Source organism: Apodemus sylvaticus, chromosome 9 (genome assembly GCF_947179515.1).
Source record: "Apodemus sylvaticus chromosome 9, mApoSyl1.1, whole genome shotgun sequence".
NCBI lineage: Eukaryota > Metazoa > Chordata > Mammalia > Rodentia > Muridae > Apodemus > Apodemus sylvaticus.
Window position 1 is genome coordinate 16,502,993 of NC_067480.1, and position 21,814 is coordinate 16,524,806.

At 37.9% G+C, this 21,814-nt stretch overlaps 1 protein-coding gene across 1 annotated transcript in view; it reads right to left on the reverse strand.

The window, feature by feature from the left end:
- LOC127692777 (solute carrier organic anion transporter family member 6C1-like) overlaps nucleotides 1-21,814 on the reverse strand; it is a 111,904-nt gene that overhangs the window by 29,984 nt on the left and 60,106 nt on the right. The window contains exons 8-9 of the mRNA XM_052193374.1: nucleotides 17,469-17,664; nucleotides 4,016-4,169 (exon numbers count right to left, since the gene is read on the reverse strand). Coding sequence (XP_052049334.1) covers nucleotides 4,016-4,169; nucleotides 17,469-17,664 — 350 coding nt within the window. The remainder of the gene's footprint in view (nucleotides 1-4,015; nucleotides 4,170-17,468; nucleotides 17,665-21,814) is intronic.

Here is a 21,814-nt window from a genome sequence, read left to right on the forward strand (position 1 = left end):
TTGTTTTTAATGGCTGAGTAGTCCCCATTGTGTAAATGTATCACATTTTCTGAATCTATTCTTCTATTAAGGGACATCTGGGTCCTTTCCAGCTTCTGGTTTTTATAAATAAGTTTGTTATAAACATAGTGGAATATGTGCCCTTAGTAGGTGTTGGGTTTGTTGCCCCAGTATAGGTTAATGCCAGCATATGGAAGTAGGAGTGGGTGGGTTAGTGAACAGGGGGAAGGGGAATTTGATATGGAGTTTTCGGGGGGGGAAACCGAGGAAAGCAGATAACATTTGAAATACAAATAAAGAAAACATCTAATAAAAAAGAATGGGTTGATATACATTCTTCTACAAAATTATCTTTCAGCACCAGCACTATTTGTTGAAAATGGTGTCTTTTTTTCCATTGGATGGTTTTAGCTCCTTTGTTAAATATCAAGTCACCATAGATATGTGGTAGGCTCATTTCTGTGTCTTCATTTCTATTACATTGATCTTCCTGCCTGTCTCTGTACTAATACCATATAGTATTTATCACTATTGCTCTGTATTATAGCTTGAGGTCAGGGATGATGATTCCCCTAGAAGTTCTTTATGTTTAGAATAGTTTTTGCTATCCTTGGCTTTTTGTTATTTCAAATGAATTTGCAAAATTATCTTTCTCAGTATATAAAGAATTGAATTAGACCCTGGAGGACATGGGCACAGGGGAAAAGTTCCTGAACAGAACACCAATAGATCAATAATTGCCAAAAGGGACCTCATAAAATTACAAAGGCAAAGGACACCATCAAAAGGACAATCGGAAACCAACAAATTGGGAAAAGTTCTTCACCAACTCTACATCTGACAGAGGGCTAATATCCAATATAAACAAAGAACTCAAGAAGCTAGACCCCAGAAAACCAAATAACCCCATTAAAAATGGGGTACAGAGCTAAACAAAGAATTTTCACCTGAAGAACCTTGGATGGCGGAGAAGCATCTTAAAAAATGGTCAGCCTCATTAGTCATTAGGGAAATGCAAATCAAAACAACCCTGAGATTTCACTTCACACCAGTCAGAATAGCTAAGATCAAAAACTCAGGAGAAAACAGGTGCTAGAGAGGATGTGGAGAAAGAGGAACACTCCTCCACTGCTAGTGGGGCTGCAAATTGGTACAACCACTCTGGAAATCAGTCTGGCGGTTCCTCAGAAAACTGGGCTCTTCACTTCCAGTGGACCCTGCTATACCACTCCTGGGCATATACCCAGAGGACTCCCTAGCATGTAATAAGGATACATGCTCCACTATGTTCATAGCAGCCCTATTTATTTATTTATTTATTTATTTATTTATTTATTTATTTATTTATTTATTTAATATTTTTATTTTCTATATTCTTTGTTTACATTCCAAATGATTTCCCCTTTCCCAGATCCCCCCTCCCCATATGTCCCATAAACCTTCTTCACTCCATTCCTTCTCCAATCACCTCCCTCCATTTTCTCTGTCATTATATTCCCTTCCCATGCTAGATCAATCCTTTCCAGGATCAGGACCCTCTCCATACTTCTTCATGGGCGTCATTTGTTATGCAATTTGTGCCTTGGGTATTCAGGGCTTCTGGGCTAATTAATATCCACTTATCAGAGATTGCATTCCATGTGTATTCTTTTGTGATTGGGTTACCTCACTTAGGATGATATTTTCCAGATCAAACCATTTGCCTAAAAATTTTGTGAATTCATTGTTTCTAATTGCTGAGTAGTATTCCATGGTGTAAATATACCACATTTTCTGTATCCATTCCTCCTTTGAGGGGCATCTGGGTTCTTTCCAGCTTCTGGCTATTATAAATAAGGCTGCTATGAATATAATGGAGCATGTGTCTTTATTGCATGCCGGGGAATCCTTTGGGTATATGCCCAGGAGAGGTATAGCAGGGTCCTCCGGAAGTCTCATGTCCAGTTTTCTGAGGAACCTCCAGACTGATTTCCAAAGTGGTTGTACCATCTTACAGCCCCACCAGCAGTGGAGGAGTGTTCCTCTTTCCCCACATCCTCGCCAACACCTGAGCAGCCCTATTTATAATAGCCAGAAGCTGGAAAGAACCCAGGTGTCCTTCAATGGTGGAATGGATACAAAAATGTAGTATATATACACAATGGAGTACTATCTAGCCATTAGAAACAATGAATTCATGAAATTCTTAGACAAATGAATGGAGCTGGAGAACATCATACTAAGTGAAGTAACCCAGTCTCAAAAGATCAATCATGGTATGTACTCACTGATAAGCAGATAGTAGCCTAGAAACTTGGAATACCCAAGTCATAATCCACATATCAAATGATGTCCAAGAAGAACAGAGGAGTGGCCCCTGGTTCTGGAAAGGCTCAGTGCAGCAGTATAGGGCAAAACCAGAACAGGGAAGTGGGAAGGGGTGGATGGGGGGACAGGAGGGAGGGAAGAGGGCTTATGGGACTTTTGGGGAGTGGGGAGCCAGAAAAGGGTAAATCATTTGGAATGTAAATAAAAATATATCAAATAAAAAAATTAATGAAAAAAAGAATTGAATTGGAATTTTGACGGGGATTGCATTGAATCTGTAGGTTGCTTTTGGCAAGATGACCATTTTTATTATATTAATTCTGCTAGTCCATGAGCATGGGAAATATTTATATCTTTTGAAATATTATTTCATTTCTTATTCAGAGACTTGAAATCTTCTCATACAGATCTTTCACTTGTTGGGTTAAAGTCACACCAAAGTATTTTATATTGTTTGTAACTATTGTAAAGTGTTTCATTTTCATAATTTCTTTCTCAGTCTGATTATCCTTTGAGTAAAGGAAGGCTTTTGATTTGTTTGAGTTAATTTTATATCCAGCCAAATTATGGAAGTTGTTTACCTTGTTTGGGAATTCTCTGGTGGAATTTTTGGGGTCACTTAAGTACTCTATCATATCATCTGCAAATAGTGGTATTTGGACTTCTTCCTTTCCAATTTGTATTAATTTGACCTTCTTTTGTTGTCTAATTGCTTTGGCTAGGACTTTGAGTCCTATATTGAATAGGTAGTGAGAGATTAGCCTTGTCTAGATCCTGATTTTAGGGAGATTGCTTCAAGTTTCTTTCTGTTTAGTTTGATGTTGGGTACTGTTTTGCTGCATATTGCTTTTTCTATGTTTAGGTATGGGCATTCTAGCTGAATACTTCTTACATTTTAAAGAATTAAATACCATTATGCATTCACAAGCATCCTTCACATATACACACACACATACACACACACACACACACACAAGCTACATATATAACCACATCATAACATGCATACACACAAAATTAAAACAAGAAAGTCTCACAAATTTATATAAGTAGTAGAGTAGGCAATTGCTCTCTATAACAGAAAAAGGACTTAATAAATGAAATTAGTTTAGTGAGTTGGCAGCATTTCTGGATGTAGGAATATTCAAATCACTGCTATGAGATATGTAATGACTTTTGAGCATATTCAATTTCTCCCATTTATTCAAGCTATAGTATGCTATAGCTTGTAGTTTTCTATGTTGGATATGTTTTTGAAACACACACACACACACACACACACACATATGATCTGGTGCTCAGTCAAAAAACTGGGAATTGGTGATGTGGCTCAGTGGTGGAGGACTGGATTTCCAAACACCCATTTTAAAAAATCATGACCATATCTGAGTTATTGTGGAGCAAAAATAGGTAATATCAGGAAAGTGTAGAGCAGGCATTTTGAATCTCAGTCAAAAACATAGTTGAAAGAAAGGTGACTCACAGGAAAACACTGGGTCACCCTTGGCATGTAAAAAGATTGTTAACAGAGTTCATGGAATGCTGCTGAAAGGGAATTTGGTAAATAAAAATTAACTTTTATTTCCATATGGTTAAAATTAAAATTAAGGAAAATTAAGAAAAAATTTAAAAACCATTGAGTGAAATCTAGGTACCATGTACAAGTTGTGAATGTTACTGGACAGGAAGAAGCAATAATAAAATCTACCTTTTCTGTCTTTAGGCGTTTAGAAGCACTGCACCCTGCAAAGCAGGGAGAGAAATATTGTTTCTCATTTCGTCCACATATAGCAGTATAGGAAGTAGATGTACAACCACAGTTCTCATTGCATGGAGCTCTAAGATTTCCAATTTCCCCAAATCTGTGAAGTTGAGATTGAACAGAATTATAATACCAAAAGTGAAATTTATAATGTGTACATGAAGGTACCAACACATTCCATAAATATGCCTTTTGAAATATTTTTTCGACAAAACTTAGGTTCCAGTCCTGAGGGTTCTGGCAGGAGCCTTCAGATGTCTGCTTTGGGATCCAGAATAGCCTGGGCTACAACACCACATCTCAATGCCCCAATAAAAAGACATAGACTAACTGACTGGATACGTAAAAAGGACCCTACATTTTCCTGCATACAGGAAACACACCTCAGTGTCAAAGACAAACACTATTTTAGAATAAAAGGCTGGAAGACAATTTTACAAGCAAATGGTCTCAGGAAACAAGCTGGAGTAGCCATTCTAATATCCGATAAAATTGACTTTCAACCCAAAGTCATCAAAAGAGACTCTGAGGGACACTTCTTGGTAGTCAAAGGAAAAATATACCAAGAATAACTCTCAATCCTGAACATCTATGCTCCAAATGCAAGGGCACCCTCATTCATAAAAGAAACTTTGCTAAAGCTCAAAGCATTATTGCACCTAATATAAGTCAACACTGTACTTTCCTCAATGGACCAATCAGGAAAACAGAAACTGAACAGGGACACAGTGAAACTAATTGAAGCTTTGGACCAATTAGATTTAATATATATATATAACATTTTATCCTAAAGCAAAAGAATATGCCTTTTTCTCAGGACCTCATGAGACCTTCTCCAAAATGGATCATATAATTGGTCACAAGACAGACCTCAACAAATATAAGAAGATTGAAATAATCCCATGCCTCCTATCAGATCACTATGGAGTAAAAGTGGTCTTCAATAGCAACAAAAAAACAACCGAAAACCCACATACACGTGGAAACTGAACTATATTCTACTCAATGATACCTTGGTCAAGGAAGAAATAAAGAAAGAAATTAAAGACTTTTTAGAACTTAATGAAAATGAAGACACAACATACCCAAATCTATGGGACAAAATGAAAGCAGTGCTAAGAGGAAAACTCATAGTCCTGATTGCCTCCGAAAAGAAAATAGAGAGAGCATACACTAACAGCTTAATGACACACCTGAAAGCCCTGGAACAAAAAGAAGCTATTTCACCCAGGAGGAATAGAAGGCAGGAAATCATCAAACTCAGGGCTGAAATCAATCAAGTAGAAACAAAGAGACCCATACAAAGAGTCAGCAAAACCAGGAGCTGGTTCTTTGAGAAAATCAACAAGATAGATAAACCCTTAGTCAGACTAACCAAAGGGCACAGAGACAGTATACAGATTAACAAACTTAGAAATGAAAAGGGAGATATAACAACAGAAACTGAGGAAATTCAAAAAATCTTTAGATCCTACTACAAAAGCCAATACTCAACACAACTGGAGAATCTGGAGGAAATGGACAGTTTCCTAGACAGATATCAGACACCAAAACTAAATCAGGATCAAATAGATCATCTAAAAAGTCCCATAACACCTGAAGAAATAAAAAGGGTCATAGAAATTCTCCCAACCAAAAAAAGCACCGGACCAGATGGCTTCAGTGCAGAATTCTATCAGATCTTCATAGAAGACCTAACACCAATACTCTTCAAACTATTCCACAAAATAGAAACAGAAGGAACTCTACCCAACTCCTTCTATGAAGTCACAATTACGCTGATACCAAAACCACACAAAGATCCAACAAAGAAAGAGAACTTCAGGCAAATTTCCCTTATGAATATTGATGCAAAAATACTAAATAAAATTCTTGCCAACCGAATCCAAGAACACATCAAAACGATCATCCACCATGATCAAGTAGGCCTCATCCCAGGGATGCCGGGATGTTTCAATAGAAGGAAATCCATCAATGCAATCCACTACATAAACAAACTCAAAGAAAAAAACCATATGATCAACTCACTAGATGCAGAAAAAGCATTTGACAAAATTCAGCATCCTTTCATGCTAAAAGTCTTGAAAAGAACAGGAATTCAAGGCCCATACCTAAACATTGTTAAAGCAATATACAGAAAACTGGTAACAACATCAAACTAAATGGAGAGAAACTTGAAGCAATCTCACTAAAATCAGGGACTAGACAAGGCTGTCCTCTCTCTCCATATCTTTTCAATATAGTACTTGAAGTTCTAGCTAGAGCAATTAGACAACATAAGGAGGTCAAGGGGATACAAATTGGAAAGGAAGAAGTCAAATTATCACTATTTGCAGATGACATGATAGTCTACTTAAGTGACCTGAAAACCTCCACCAGAGAACTCTTACAGCTGATAAACAACTTCAGCAAAGTGGCTGGTTATAAAATCAACTCAAGCAAATCAGGTGCCTTCCTATACTCAAAAGGATAAGCAGGCTGAGAAAGAAGTTAGGGAAATGACACCCTTCACAATAGCCACAAACAATATAAAGTATCTTGCTGTGACTCTAACCAAACAACTGAAAGAGCTATACTATCTATACGACAAGAACTTCAGGTCTCTGAAGAAGGAAATCGAAGAAGACCTCAGAAAATGGAAAAATCTGCCATGCTCGTGGATCGGCAGGATTAATATAGTTAAAATGGCCATCTTGACAAAAGCAATCTACAGATTCAATGCAATCCGCATCAAAATGCCAACTCAGTTCTTCACAGAGTTAGAAAAAGCAATTCTCAAATTCATGTGGAATAACAAAAAATCCAGGATAGCTAAAACCATTCTCAACAACAAAAGAAATTCTGGGGTAATCAGTATCCCTGACTTCAAGCAATATTACAGAGCAATAGTGTTAAAAACTGCATGGTATTGGCACTGTGACAGACAAGTGGACCAATGGAATAGAATTGAAGACCCAGAAATGAATCCACACACCTATGGTCACTTGATCTTTGACAAAGGACCCGAAAACATCCAGTGGAAAAAAGATAGCCTTTTCAACAAATGGTGCTGGTTCAATTGGAGGTCAGCATGCAGAAGAATGCAAATTGATCCATTCTTATCTCCATATACTAAACTTCACTCCAAGTGGATCAAGGACCTCCATGTAAAACCAGACACACTGAAACTAATAGAAAAGAAACTTGGGAAGACCCTTGAGGACATGGGCACAGGGGAAAAGTTCCTGAACAGAATACCAATAGCTTATGCTCTAAGATCAAGAATTGACAAATGGGACCTCATAAAATTACAGAGTTTCTGTAAGGGAAAGGACACTGTTAAAAGTCACTGACAAAACGGCAACCAACAAATTGGAAAAGGATATTCACCAACCCTACATCTGATCGAGGGCTAATATCCAATATACACAAGGAACTCAAGAAGTTAGACCCCAGGGAAACAAATAACCCTATTAAAAAATGGGGTACACATCTAAACAAAGAATTTTCACCTGAAGAAATTCAGATGGCCGAGAGGCACCTTAAGAAGTGCTCAACATCATTAGTCATTAGGAAAATGCAAATCAAAACAACCCTGAGATTTCACCTTACACCAGTCAGAAAGGCTAAGATCAAAAACTCAGGAGACAGCAGGTGTTGGAGAAGGCGTGGAGAAAGAGGAACCCTCCTCCGCTGCTGGTGGGGTTGTAAGATGGTACAACCACTTTGGAAATTAGTCTGTTGGTTCCTCAGAAAACTGGACAATACACTTCCTGAGGACCCTGCCATACCTCTCCTGGGCATATACCGAGAGGTTTCCCTGGCATGCAATAAAGACACATTCTCCATTATGTTCATAGCAGCCTTATTTATAATAGCCATAAACTCGAAAGAACCCAGATGTCCCTCCAAGGAGGAATGGATACAGAAAATGTGATATATTTACACAATGGAATACTACTCAGCAATTAGAAACAATGAATTCACAAAAATTTTAGGCAAATGGTGTGATCTGGAAAATATCATCCTAAGTGAGGTAAGCCAATCACAAAAGAATACACATGTAATGCAATCTCTGATAAGTGGATATTAATTAGCCCAGAAGCTCTGAATACCCTAGGCACAAATAGCATAACAAATGACTCCCATGAGGAAGTATGGAGAGGGTCCTGATCCTCGAAAGGATTGATCTAGCATTGTAGTTGAGTATCAGGACAGAGAAAAAGGAGAGAGGTGATTGGAGAATGGGTGGAGAGAAGATTTATGGGACATATGGGGAGGGGGGATCTGGGAAAGGGGAAATCATTTGGAATGTAAACACAGAATATAGAAAATAAAAATATATGTATTAAAAAAAGAAAAAATAGAAATATTTTTTCACACAATTACTAAGGTATTGAAGCATAATAAATACACATTTATGAATTTACCAATTGATAGCCATGGAGCATTGTCTTAGTTCTTAAGAATATGTCCTGTCCTTTCAGAGGAGTAAAATCCCATTTCTAACATGGCACATGGCATATGGAGTTACCATCTGTAACTCCAATTCCATGGAGTCTAATGCCCTCATATGGTCTCTCTAGACACCAAGCATGCATATAGTACATAAACACACGTGGGTGAATACTCAAACACATAAACTAAACATAAATAAATCTTAAAATATGGACCATAAGAATTATTTTTGTGCTGTAATAAAATTTTCACTAGTCTTTAACAAACAAAATCATAATCACCTAAAAATGGGCTGACACCTCCCCACTGCAAATATTTACTTTACCACTTTAGTACTTAATTACTTACACATTATTTCTTATTAATTCTCTCTTCCTGTTCATCTGTTGGGATTTTATAAAAAATAATCACACCATACTTACATTTTCCTTGCTTCTTTTGCATTAATGACTTTTATTTGTTCTTTTAAGGACAAATATTTTCATGAGCTTTGTGTAGTAAAAGTAGAATATTTAAAATGTATGAAAGTTGTTAATGTAATTATATTAGGATTATTTTATGTGTGTGTGTGTGCTTTGCTCAAATGTATGTATATGTACCATGTGAGTGCAGCACCCATGGAAGCAAAGGAAAGTCATTGGATCTATTTGAACAAGAGATAATAGTTATGATCTTCTATGTGAGTATGTGAAACCAATCCTGGGTCTATGGCAGGAGACCAAGTACTGAACCTTGCTCTTAAGTACTGAACCACCACTCTAACTCCCTTTAAATTTTTTTCCAAAATAACTGTCACTTTTCCAAAATGGCTTATTTTTAGAATCATAAAACTTTTTGTGTTCACACAGATCACTAGGTAAACCAGAAATGTTAAACACACAGACTTTTCTCTCAAAGGTTTGGACATATTACCTTTTCTTTCATCCAGAAATATTCAAATTGGAAGTGACTAATAGCCATTTGTTCTACATTATCTTTTGGGGCAGGCCATAGTTAGCTCTCTCAACCAGGATTAAAGATAATCTAAATGTTTCTTATATTGCCTGTACCAAAATCAGCTTCCCGGAGCTCCTGCATCCAGGACCAGAGGTGACTAGTAGCCTACATGATCTCTCCAGTATATATATGATTATGACTACAGTTGAGCCTTCCTTATCTCCATAAGCTAGTGCTGGCGTTCTCTATATATCCCACCTTCTTGGGATAAATGACAGAGACCCTGAGTTGATTCAGTGTAATTATGCTTCTTTGTGTATAGAAAGGGCCCTTTATTACACCAAGAAACTTTCCCCCAAAATGCTGTGTTTTAATATGCTAATATTAAGCAGCCTGACACTAGAGCTCCTGAAGTTTGATCTAGGATAATGAAGTCAATCTGAACCAAGTTTTCATTCTAACTTTTTAAGAATCCATTTTTTTTCTCTCTGCTGTGACACCTACAAAGTCCTCCACAATAGGTCCAAAGCATGAAGCACAAGATCCATTGAAAATGTAAGAAAAAATTCTTTAAATTGATATTAGGGTTTTAGGATACTTGGGCCTCTAACAGAAAAGGGTTCTCCACTCTTGAAAGAGTGGTACTAACATGGTACTAACTTCTCAGTCTTTGTGACAAATCATTTTGTACAATTATTGAAAATATTTTTAAGATCCAGAAGACCAAAACATTTAGAGCTAATCTGAATATGAAAATAGCCCATGCGAGAAAAAAATCTGTCAAACATTTTGTAAAATTCAGATAGATGATAGATAGACAGAATTTTGTGCCAGACACACCTTGGCAAGGCATACAGAATGGACTTCAAAGCTCCTAAGCTTCCAGGCCAGCTACACAGGATCAGGGCTTACCCTTCTCATGATCTGATCATAACTCAGAATTCTCTTGCTGCCTGCCTCCTGTCAGCCCTTCCTGTCAGAGCCCAGTAGTGTAGAGCAGCAACACCTGAGTTCCAAGCAATGACAGGAAGAGCTCAAGTGCCTGCAACATGAGCTTTGTATTTTGTTTATGTTTGTTTATTTGTTGTTTTTCCCTCAAAGAAAGAATAGTTCAATATCAAGGTGCCTTCATGAGAAAGTTTTCCCTCATACCAAGAACCAGTATCAGTATCAGTGTCTCCAGGAAAGAAAAAGATATCAAAGGAGCTCTACTTCAAGTACAGGAACAATTACAACTAAGGTAAAGCATTTAAGTTGATGCTGACTGAATTTACTGAGTTATTGGTCATTTAAGTTATGGAGGGCATTTTGTTTCCCTGCTCTTTAAATCAATGTTTAAGTTAGTACTTAGCTTTTGTGGTAGATAAACTAAAGGAAAAAATTAATTTTGGGGGGGGGGGGGCTAAATAGGTTTGGGCTAAATTGATTTGGGTATCATTTTTTCTGCTTATTACTACTGAGGATTTGAACCTGCTCTTTAGGTTCTTTTCTGGAGGCACCTGGTTAAAAACTGAAAGAAATATAACACCAAAAAAAAAAAAAAAAAACCAGCAAGTTTGAGGCTCTACATTAACTGACCTCATATGTAAATTGATGCATGAAAGACAGAGATGAATTGAGAACAGAAACTGACCTAACTTGAGAGAAACAATACTGAAGAATTGTGAATGTAGAAAGGATATAGTGAATGGTAAAACTTATCATGATGTACTTGACGTTTGATATGAATCAACAGAATTTGGAAAGGATGGCACATGAGTAGTTTGGGTACAAAATTTGAGAAGAGCCAAAATGGCTGCAGACTCCTGAATTTGATCCAAGCTGACAAGGTCAATGCAAACTGCAATTTTACTCTCACCCCTTTGTGGTTCATTTCTCTAATTTCATGATACCTGCAGGGATATTCTCAGTTTCTGGTTGAAATTCTGCTAGCAATATGTAAGAGTTTCAACTGTTTTCCACATTACTTTGTAAGGGTATGGTCTCATCAATTTACACATTCTTATATGGGACAATTTCTGAGTGACTAATGGGAGTGAATTAACTTCTATCTACATATTTTCCACGTATATGTAAACATTATTTGATGAAATTGTTTCAAATTATTTGTCCATTTTTTGTTATGCCATTTCTCATTACTAATATACCACTCTTAAATGTTTTATATGACCAGTCTTTTGTATATTTTTCAATGTCTCTTTTATACTCCATGACTTAATTTTTAAAAGAGTCCTTGATCTAAAGTGTTCAGCAGCCCTCCTTTATACATTTGATAAATGGGACAAGAAAGAATGTCTGGGAAACAAAACCCTTTACAATAGCAAGAATAATATAAAATGTTTTCTTGTATCTCTAACCAATAAAGTGTAGGAACTGTATGACAAGTACCTCAAGTTCCTGAAGAAAGAAACAAGAAGATATCATAAAACAGAGATATCTCACATTATTATGGATGGGAGAAAATGACCATCTTTCCAAAAGCAACCTTCAGAGTCAATGCAATCCCCATCAAAATTCCAACACAACTTTTTATGGACTTTGAACGAGCAACTCTGAACTTCATATGGAAAAACAAAAACAAAACAAAACAGAACAAAAAAACAAAAAACAACAACAACAACAAAAAAAAACCCAGGTTAGCCAAAACAATCCTGAACAATGAAAGAACTTTCAGAGGAATTGCCTCTGAGGTCTGCTGTACTACAGTGACCTCAAGCTGTATTACAGAAAAACAGGGATAAAAATTGCATGGTACTGGTACAGAAACAAACATGTTGGTTAATGAAATGAAATCTAAGTCCCAGATATAAACCAGCATACATATGGACATTTGATTTTTGAAAAAGAATTTCAAATCATACAAAGGAACTAGGAAAGCATCTTTAATAAAGGGATCTGCTCTAACTGGATATCTACATTTTAGAATAATACAAATAGATACATATTTAACATTCTACACAAAACTCAGCTTCAAGTGATTCAAGAATCTCAACATAAAAAGAGATACACAAAGAACTCAATATAGTAGACTCCAGAGAACCAAATAACCCTAGTTAAAAAATAACCCTAGTTAAAATCGGTTACAGATCCATCACATATACAGTCACCAAACGAAGACACTATTCTGGATGCCAAGAAGTGCTTGCTGACAGGAGCCTGATATAGCTGTCTCCTGAGAGGCTCTGCTGGAACCTGACAAATACAGAGGCATAAGCTTACATAAGCTTGGACTGAGCATGCAGTCTCCAATGGAGGAGTTAGAGAAAGGAGTAAAGGAGCTGAAAGGGTTTGCAACTCCATAAGAAGAACAACAATATCAACCAACCAGACGTCCCCCCAAGAGCTCCCTGGGTCTAAACCACCAACCAAAAAGGTACATATGGAGGAACCCATGACTCCAGGCAGAGGAGGGCCTTATCAGGCATCAATGGGAGAGAGGCTCTTGTTCCTGTGAGGCTTGATGCCCCAGTGTAGAGGAATGTGAGGGTGTGGAGGTGAGAGTGGATGGGTGGGTGCAGGAACACCCTCATTGAAGAAAGGGGAAGAGGAATGGGACAGGGAGTTTGGAGGAGAACCAGAAAAAGGGATAACACTTGAAATGTAAATAAAGAAAATATCCAATAAAAAATTTAAAAAATTAAAAAATAAGAAAATAAATTAAAAATTAAAGAATTTGGTTCTCTGGAGTCTACTATCTTGAGTTCTTTGTGTATCTCTTTTTATGTTGAGATCCTTGAATCAATTGGACCTGAGTTTTGTGTGAGTTTTTAAAAAAATTAAAAAAATTAAAAATTAAAAAAATTCTGTCTAGTTAGTACAGAACTAAACAGAGAATTCTGAGACTGCAGAACCTCGAATAGCTGAGAAACCCTTAAAGAAATGTTCAGCATTCTCAGTCCTCAGGGAAATGCAAAATAAAAAGATCCTGAGATTCTACCTTACACCAATCAGAATGGCTGAGATCCAAACCTCAGGTGAGAGCAGATCCTGGTAAGGATGTGGAGCAGGAGGAACACTTCACCATTGCTGGTGGGACTGAAAGCCGGTAAAGCAACTGGAGAAATCGATCTGGTAGTGCCTCAGAAAAATGCAAATATGTTTACTTGGTGACCCAGTTATACCACTACTGGGCACATACCCAAAATATGCCCCAGTATATTTATAGCAGCCTTGCTTATAATAGCCATAAGTTGGAAACAAACCAGACATCCCTCAACAAAAGAAGGGATACAGAGAATGAGGTACTACTCAGCTATTTAAAAAAATGACTTCATGATATTTTCAGGCAAATATATGGAACTAGAAAATATCATCCTGAGTGAGGTAACCCAGACACAAAGAACATCACATGGTATGTACTCACTGATAAGTAGATATTAGCCTAAAAGCTCAGAATACCCACAATACAACCAACAGACTACATGGAGCTTAGGAGGCAGGATGACTAGAGAGTAGATACATCATTTCTACATAGAGGTACAGGATGATCTCAGGAAGTGGAGGGAGGGGGGATTGGAAGGGAGAGATGAGGGGAAGGAAAAAAGAGAGAGCAGGATCATGTACTTGAGGGTCAGGGAATCAAATAAAATTATGTAGCAGTGGGTATGTATGTGGGTAGCCACTGGGGGTTCCCAAGATGCCAGGGAAGCAAGAGGCTCCCAGGACCCAACAGGGATGACTTTAGCCAGAAAGAAATGTGAAGGGGAGATGGAAACTATAGAGACTATGTCGGGTAGATAGTCATGGCCTCATGTGGAGGAATTGGGCCACCCAGCCATCTCAAAGTTTTTAACCCAGAAATGTTCCTGTACAAAGGAAAGAAAGAGAGGGACAAAAAGTGGAACAGAGACTGAAGGAAGTTCTATCCAGGTATGGCCCTACCTAGGGATCCATCTTGTCTGCAGACACCAAACCCCCACACTGTTGCTGTTACCAAGTGGAACTTGCTCATGGGAACCTGATGTGGCTGTTCTCCTGGAAGCTCTGCCATCCTCTGACCAATGCAGATGCTTAGAGCCAACCGTCATCCTGAGCTTGGGATCCTGTTGGGGGAACTGGTGGAAGGACTGGAGGAACAGAATGGTATTGCAACCTTGTAGGAAGAACAGTGTTATCTGACTAGAGCAGCTAGTGGTCCCAAGGAACTAGACCATCAACCAAGGAGTGTGTAGGGCTCCAGATACATATGTATCAGAGGATGGTCTTGTCTGACATTAATGGGAGGGAAGTCCCTTGGTCCTGTGGATGTTTGATGCCCCAGTGTAGAAGGATGCTGGAGCAATGCTGCAGGAGTGAGTGGGTGGGTAGGGGAGCAAAAGGTTAGAGAGAAAGAGCAAATGTTGAATTGGGGTTAAGGAGGGGTAACTGGGAAGGGGGATATAATTTTGATGTAAACAAATGGAATGATTAATAAAAAAAGAGAAAATAGATACAATAAATCTCATAGAAGAGAATATAGGAAAAACCTTAGAACACATTGGTATAAGAGACAATTCCCTAAACACAATTGTCTCAGGCTGTAATATTCAAATTTGGTAAATGGGACTTCATGAAAGTGCTAAGCTTCTGTAGGGCAAGGACATAGTTAATAGAACAACATATCAGGAGCCTAGAGATAGGGAAAGGATCTTCAAACCTCTACCTGACAGAGGGCTAATATCCAAAATTTACAAAGATCTCAAGAAGTTAGACATCAATAACCCAAATAATCCAATTAAAAATGGTGTACAGAGCTAAACAGAATTTTCAACAGAGGAATCTTGAATGACGAGGAAACATTTTTCAAGGTCCTTATTCATCAGGGAAATGTATATCAAAACAACACTTGAAGTTCTATCATGCATCAGAATGGCTAAGATCAATAACTTAAGAGATAGTACATGTTGGAAAGGATGTGGAGCAAGGGGAATACTTCCTCATTGTTGGTGTAAGTACAAACTTGTATAACCATTTTAGGAATCAATTTGGTGGTTTCTCAGAAAACTGAGAATAGTTCTATCTCAAAACTCAGCAATATCACTCTTGGCCATATACCCAAATGATGCTACAACATCCCACAAAGTCACATGCTCAACTATCTTCATAGCATATTTATTCATCATAGTCAGAAGGTAGCAACAACTTAAATGTCCATCACCCGAAGAATGAATAAAGAAAATGTGGTATATCTACACAATCGAATATGCTTCAGCTATTATAAAACAAAGACACCATGAATCTTGCAGGCAGATAGATGGAACTTGAAATATCATCCTGCATAAGGTAATCCAGTCCCAAAAGAATACACATGGTTTGTACTCACTTATAACTGGTTATTAGCTGTAATATACATATACCTTGCTATACTTCACAGACTGATAAAGCTAAATAAGAAGGAAGATCCAGGAGAGGAAGCTTGAATCTCACTCAGAAGTGTAATAAAATAGCCATAAGAGGCAGATTGAGGGAAGGTACTAGGTAGAAGAGGGATGGAAGGGTAATGAGGGATTCAGGGGTCAGATGTGGAGATGAACAGGAGAGATTGTTAGATGGCCATGAAATGGATGGAAATCTGCAACTGACAGGGGAGAGAAGTTCTAGGATGAGGCAGAGACCTTGGATAAGGAAGGTGCCCATGAATCAATGGGGGTTACCTTTGATGTAACTCAGAACATTGGGGATATGGAAGCTGAAGAGACCACCTGCTATAGCCAGACAGGAATCCCAGTGAAGCGATAGAGACACCATCTTATCCATAAAACTTTCAACTGAACTTTATCCTGTCTAGAAGAAATGCAGGCACGGGGAATGGAACAGAGACTGAGGAAACAGCCCAACCTCAAACCCATTCCATAGGCTAGCCCATTCCCTACCACTATTAAAGATACTCTGTTATACTTGCAGATAGGAGCATGTTGTCCTGAAATAGGTCCCTCCGAGCAGCTGACTCAGATAGATAAAGAATGGATGGAGCTTTGGGACTCTTATGGAAGAATAGGAGGAAAGATTGTGGGTTCCCTAGGAGATATGGACTCCATAGGAAGACCAACAAAGTCAATTAACCTGAACCCTTGGCGTTCTCAGAGTACGAATCACCAAACAAAGGACATACCCAAGCTAGACCTAGGCCTCTCTGCACATATGTAGCAGAAGTGCAGCTTGGTCTTTATATAGGTCCCGAACAAATGGAATAGAGGCTATCCCAAATGCTGTTGCCTGTACATGGGATATGTTCTTTAGCTGGGCTGCCATTTCTTGCCTCCATGGAAGAAGAATTACCTAGTTTCACAGAGACTTGTAATGCCAAGGTACGGGGTGGAGGGGTACAATGGGAGGACCTGACCTGGTCAGAGAAGGAAAAGGTGGATGTGGGAAAGATTGTGGGATGGAGTGACTTGGGGGGAGGGGCAGTGAACAGACTATAAAATAAATATGTAAAACAAAACAAAACAAAATTAAAATAAAAAAAAAGTGACATTAACACCATGTTCTATAGCTTCATGGTAAACTCTAGTAGCATTTATTGAATAGTGGTATGTTATATGCTACCCCATTGTAGTTGAAAGTACTATTATTACCTTTTATTATTTCACTTGTTCAGTCCTCTTGTTTACAGTTACATTTATGTTGTCCAATATTTAGTATGATCTCATGCCAAGCCTTTTGAACTTTGGCTATTTAATCTAAAATGCCTATATGTATGCTCAAATATACTTCAAATCTATTCTGCGAATTCTATAAGATAGACGTATCAGTTCAAGAGTACAAAGTAAAAGAAAATGTTACAGATATTTTAGCAAAATCTGTTCCTTGCTGCACACCTTGACACAAAGTTCTAGTTTTGATCATAAATCACTAATAAATGCATGATAAACCAGTATCTCTATGAGTTATGTACTCTAATATAAGAAGAAAAAACATGTTTGATATTTCAATTGCATGATTAATAATTCCAAAAATTATTTGATTATATAATTATTGAATTATTAGTATAGAAAATATCCCATTGCTTATGATTAATACATGGAGTCTACAAACATATATTTACCCATCATAATCATCATTGATTCCAGGAAATCTTGCTGTTTCACAGTTCACAGTAATCAGAAATAGGAAAAGTAGAATTGATATAGCAGATACTGCCGTTATAAATTTCAATTTGTTCTTAATATTCATTTTCAATTTGTCAACAATATAGCCTCCACAAAAACGGCCAACAATACATCCTGGAAATATAAAAAGTCCTGAGAAAGGAAAATAAAATACTGTTAAACATCATCTGTTGAACAACAACAAAAAAAATTACACATACATATTATTCCCTCTAGCCTAGCACAGATTTTAAAACAAACCAAGAGACAGAAAACAAACTAAGATGTGATATTTGAATAAATCTGGCCATTATAATATATATAATCCTGTGATGAAAGTTTATGGAGACATTATAGGTCTACAGATTCTGATATAGATGGTGATGCTTACCTCTCAAACACCGAGTACTTAAACAACCCAGGAACATAGTCCATGCCACACAGAAATTAGGAGTTGTCTTTTGTTTTCTATATTCTTTGTTTACATTCCAAATGCTTTCCCCTTTCCTGGTCCCCCCTCCCCATCAGTCTCATAAGCCCTCTTCCTTCTGCCCATTTCCCAATCATCTCCCCTTCCATTTCCCTGTCCTGGTACTCCCCTAAAATGCTGCCTCAACTCTTTACAGAACCAGGGCCCTCTCTTTCCCTTTTCTTGGGTATCATTTGATATGCTGTGTCTTGAGAATTCAGAGCTTCTGGGTAATTAACATTCATTTATCAGTGATTGCATTTCATGTGTATTCTTTTGTGATGGGGTTACCACACTTAGGATGATATTTTCCAGTTCCAACCATTTGCCTAAGAATTTAATGAATTGATTGTTTTTAATTGCTGATTAGTATTCCATTGTGTAAATATACCACATTTTCTGTATCCATTCCTCCATTGAGGGACACCTGGTTTCTTTCTAGTTTCTGGCTATTATAAATAAGGCTGCTATGAACATAGTGGAGCATGTGTCCTTATTGCATGTCGGGGAATCCTCTGGGTATATGCTCAGGAGAGGTATAGCAGGGTCCTCCGGAAGTGTCATGTCCAGTTTTCTGAGGAACAGCCAGACTGATTTGCAAAGTGGTTGTACCATCTTGCAATCCCACCAGCAGTGGAGGAGTGTTCCTCTTTTTCCACATCCTCTCCAATACCTGCTGTCTCCTGAGTTTTTAACCTTAGCCATTCTGACTGGTGTGAGGTGAAATCTCAGGGTTGTTTTGATTTGCATTTCCCTAATGATTAATGATGTTGAACATTTCTTAAGGTGCTTCTTAGCTAACCGAAGTTCTTCAGGTGAAAATTCTTTGTTTAGCTCTGTACCCCATTTTAATAGGGTTATTTGGTTCTCTGGGGTCTAACTTCTTGAGTTCTTTGTATATATTGGATATTAGCCCTCTGTCAAAAGTAGGGTTGGTGAAGATCCTTTCCTAATCTGTTGGTTGCCGTCTTGTCCTTTTGACAGTGTCCTTTGCCTTTCAGAAACGTTTATGAGGTCCCATTTGGCAATTCTTGATCTTAGAATGTAAGCTATTGGTGTTCTGTTCAGGAACTTTTCCCCTGTGCCCATGTCCTCAAGGGTCTTTCCCAGTTTCTTTTCTATTAGTTTCAGTGCATCAGGTTAAGGGTTGTCTTACTGAGAGATATTATTACTGTACCATGTGAATGTACTGTGTATTTCTAGAGACTTAATTAAAATAATAGGATGATAAGATGGTCTGACTCACTGAGATCTCTCATAGATTGTCAACATGAATATTTTTAAAACAATCTGAGACTCTGTAGTGCCTCTTAATAATGTATGCTCTTTTCTACTTAAGTTTAAGTAACAGAAAGAGGAAATCACAAGAAGAATATGGGTTGGAACAAAGCAAAAGAAGAGAAAAAGAAAAGTAAGTGTAACATAATAAATTTCCACACTAATACAATACAATCAGCTCCAAATAATAGGTCACTGTGTATAAATGTGAGATGGAAAACAAAATACCAATAACCACACAGACACAAAATTAAATTATGGCATAATAAATACATAAAAATGAAATGTTTCTTAAAAATGGAAAAAAGTGAATAAGGAAGAAGTAAAGGTGATGGTTGAGCAAAACAAACAAACAAAATGTGGGCAATATAATTAAACACACAGTTGATAAAATAAAATTTTAAGTTCAGGTTCACAGTGGTGGTATAGGGATACTCAGGAATAGCTTTCTCTTCCATTGCCTGGAAAGAAAATAATAGACTTGAAACTTGTCATGGAAGGAAGAGTGGGTGAGAACAGTCTGCACAGGAAATAAACCCTAGCACATTCCACACACTATGGAGAATGAAGAATAAAGCAGGTGAGCAAATAAATACTTTTGCTTTTCAAATACAAAAGTTTAAAAGGGAGTTAGACTTCATGTTCCTGGGCAGGACAGTGTCAGTGGAAGGCAAGACATGGCACTGACGGCTGCATCCGGCAGACAAAAAGCCTAGATACACACCAGGTGAGGAGGATGAAAGCAAGCTAGCTTCAGGACAGAAATTACCAGGAAGCTTGGTGAAAACTCAGTCACAGAGCTGCCTGGAGGAGGTTCTGTTGTTAGGTACTCAGCCATTCCAAGACTGGAAATCCAGGCATGCTCTGAGACCTCTCAGAAGAACCTCAGTCTTCTTGTGGACACCTCAGTACATAGCAAGGTAAGTAAGACAGTTATTATACCTTGGGCAAGTGTCTCAGCCTCAAAATACTGACAGGTGTATACTCACACACACTGTGGGAGGTGTTCCAGGCATTCCTCATTTCTGTGATGTTTCCTGTGCCTCAGTTTGCAAAAAAAAAAAAAACCCAAAGGCTTTCAGAGCAACTATGCACCAATTCAGATTGGCCTTTAGACTGCCCAAGTTTACTGTTGTTCAGTGAGAAGAGCTCCCTGGAGCACAAACACTGTCTACACATTAATAGAACAGGGTAATACTTCCTAAGTGAAGATAAACCTAAAGTAGAATAGATTCCTACTATGCCCATGTGGCTAGACAGGCTCACTGCTCTACCATCAACCTCCATGGGCAGGACACTGCATACTTAACAAATCTGGAGGGTATAATCAAAGTGTTTGTCAGGTGTTAAGCACAGCCTGGTTTTGATCCCATTAGTTTGTTGACAACTGAGAAGAATTAGAATAATCTGAAAATGCATTCTACAATTCTCATCTTATTCATCGAGCATTTTAACTCTAGAAGATCCAGAGAGATCTTAGCAAGGAAAATGCTTTCACTTGCTGTTCACTGCATCTATTTACATTTTAACATTGCCATTTCATTTCTTTTAATTTCCACACATTTTCTTCACTTTAATTGAGATTTCTCTCTACTCATTTATCTTTTCATATTTCTCTTTATTCTTTTCATTTCTATTTTTATCATTTTAATGTTTCCTTTGTTCTTTTTATATGGTTTTCTTTTTTATTGGATATTGTATTTATTTACATATTAAATGTTAGCCCCTTTTTCTGGTGTCCCCTCCAGAATCCCCATCTTCCATCCTTCTTCCCCCTGCTTCTATGAGGGTGCTCCCCAAAACAACCAGCCACCTACTCCCACATCCCTGCTCTGCCATTTGCTTACACTGGGGCATCGAAGCCTCCCAGAACCAAGTACTTTGCCTCTTATTGATGTCAAACAAGGCCATTTCCTGCTACATATGCAGCTGGAGACATGGGAGCATCCATGTGTATTCTTTGGTCGGTCGTTTACTTCCTGGGAGCTCTGGGAAATCTGAGTATTTGATATTGTTGTTCTTCCTATGGGTTTCAAAGCACCTCAGTTCCTTCTGTCCTTTTTTTAATTCCTCCACTGGGGACCCTTTGCTCAGTCCAATGGTTGAATGTGAGCATCGGCCACTGTATTGGCTGGGCTCTGGCAGAGCTTCTCAGGAGACAGGAATATCAGACTTCTGTAGGCATGCATTTCTTGGCATCCACAATAGGGAATTTCTGAATGGCTTTTCCATCAGTCTCTACTCCACATTTCATCTCCATATTTCCTCCCGTGAGTATTTTGTTCCTCTAAGAATGTCTGAAGCATCCACATTTTGGTCTTCCTTCTTCTTGAGCTTCACATAGTCTGTGAATTGTGTCTTGGGTATTCTAAGGTTGTAGGTTAATATCCACTTATCAATGAGTGCATAACATGTGTTTTCTTTTGTGACTGGGTTACCTCACTCAGGATATTTTCTATTTCCATCCATTGGCCTAAAAATTTCATGAATTCATTATTTTCCATAGCTGAGGTCCATTATGTAAATGGACCACATTTTCCGTATCCATTCCTCTGT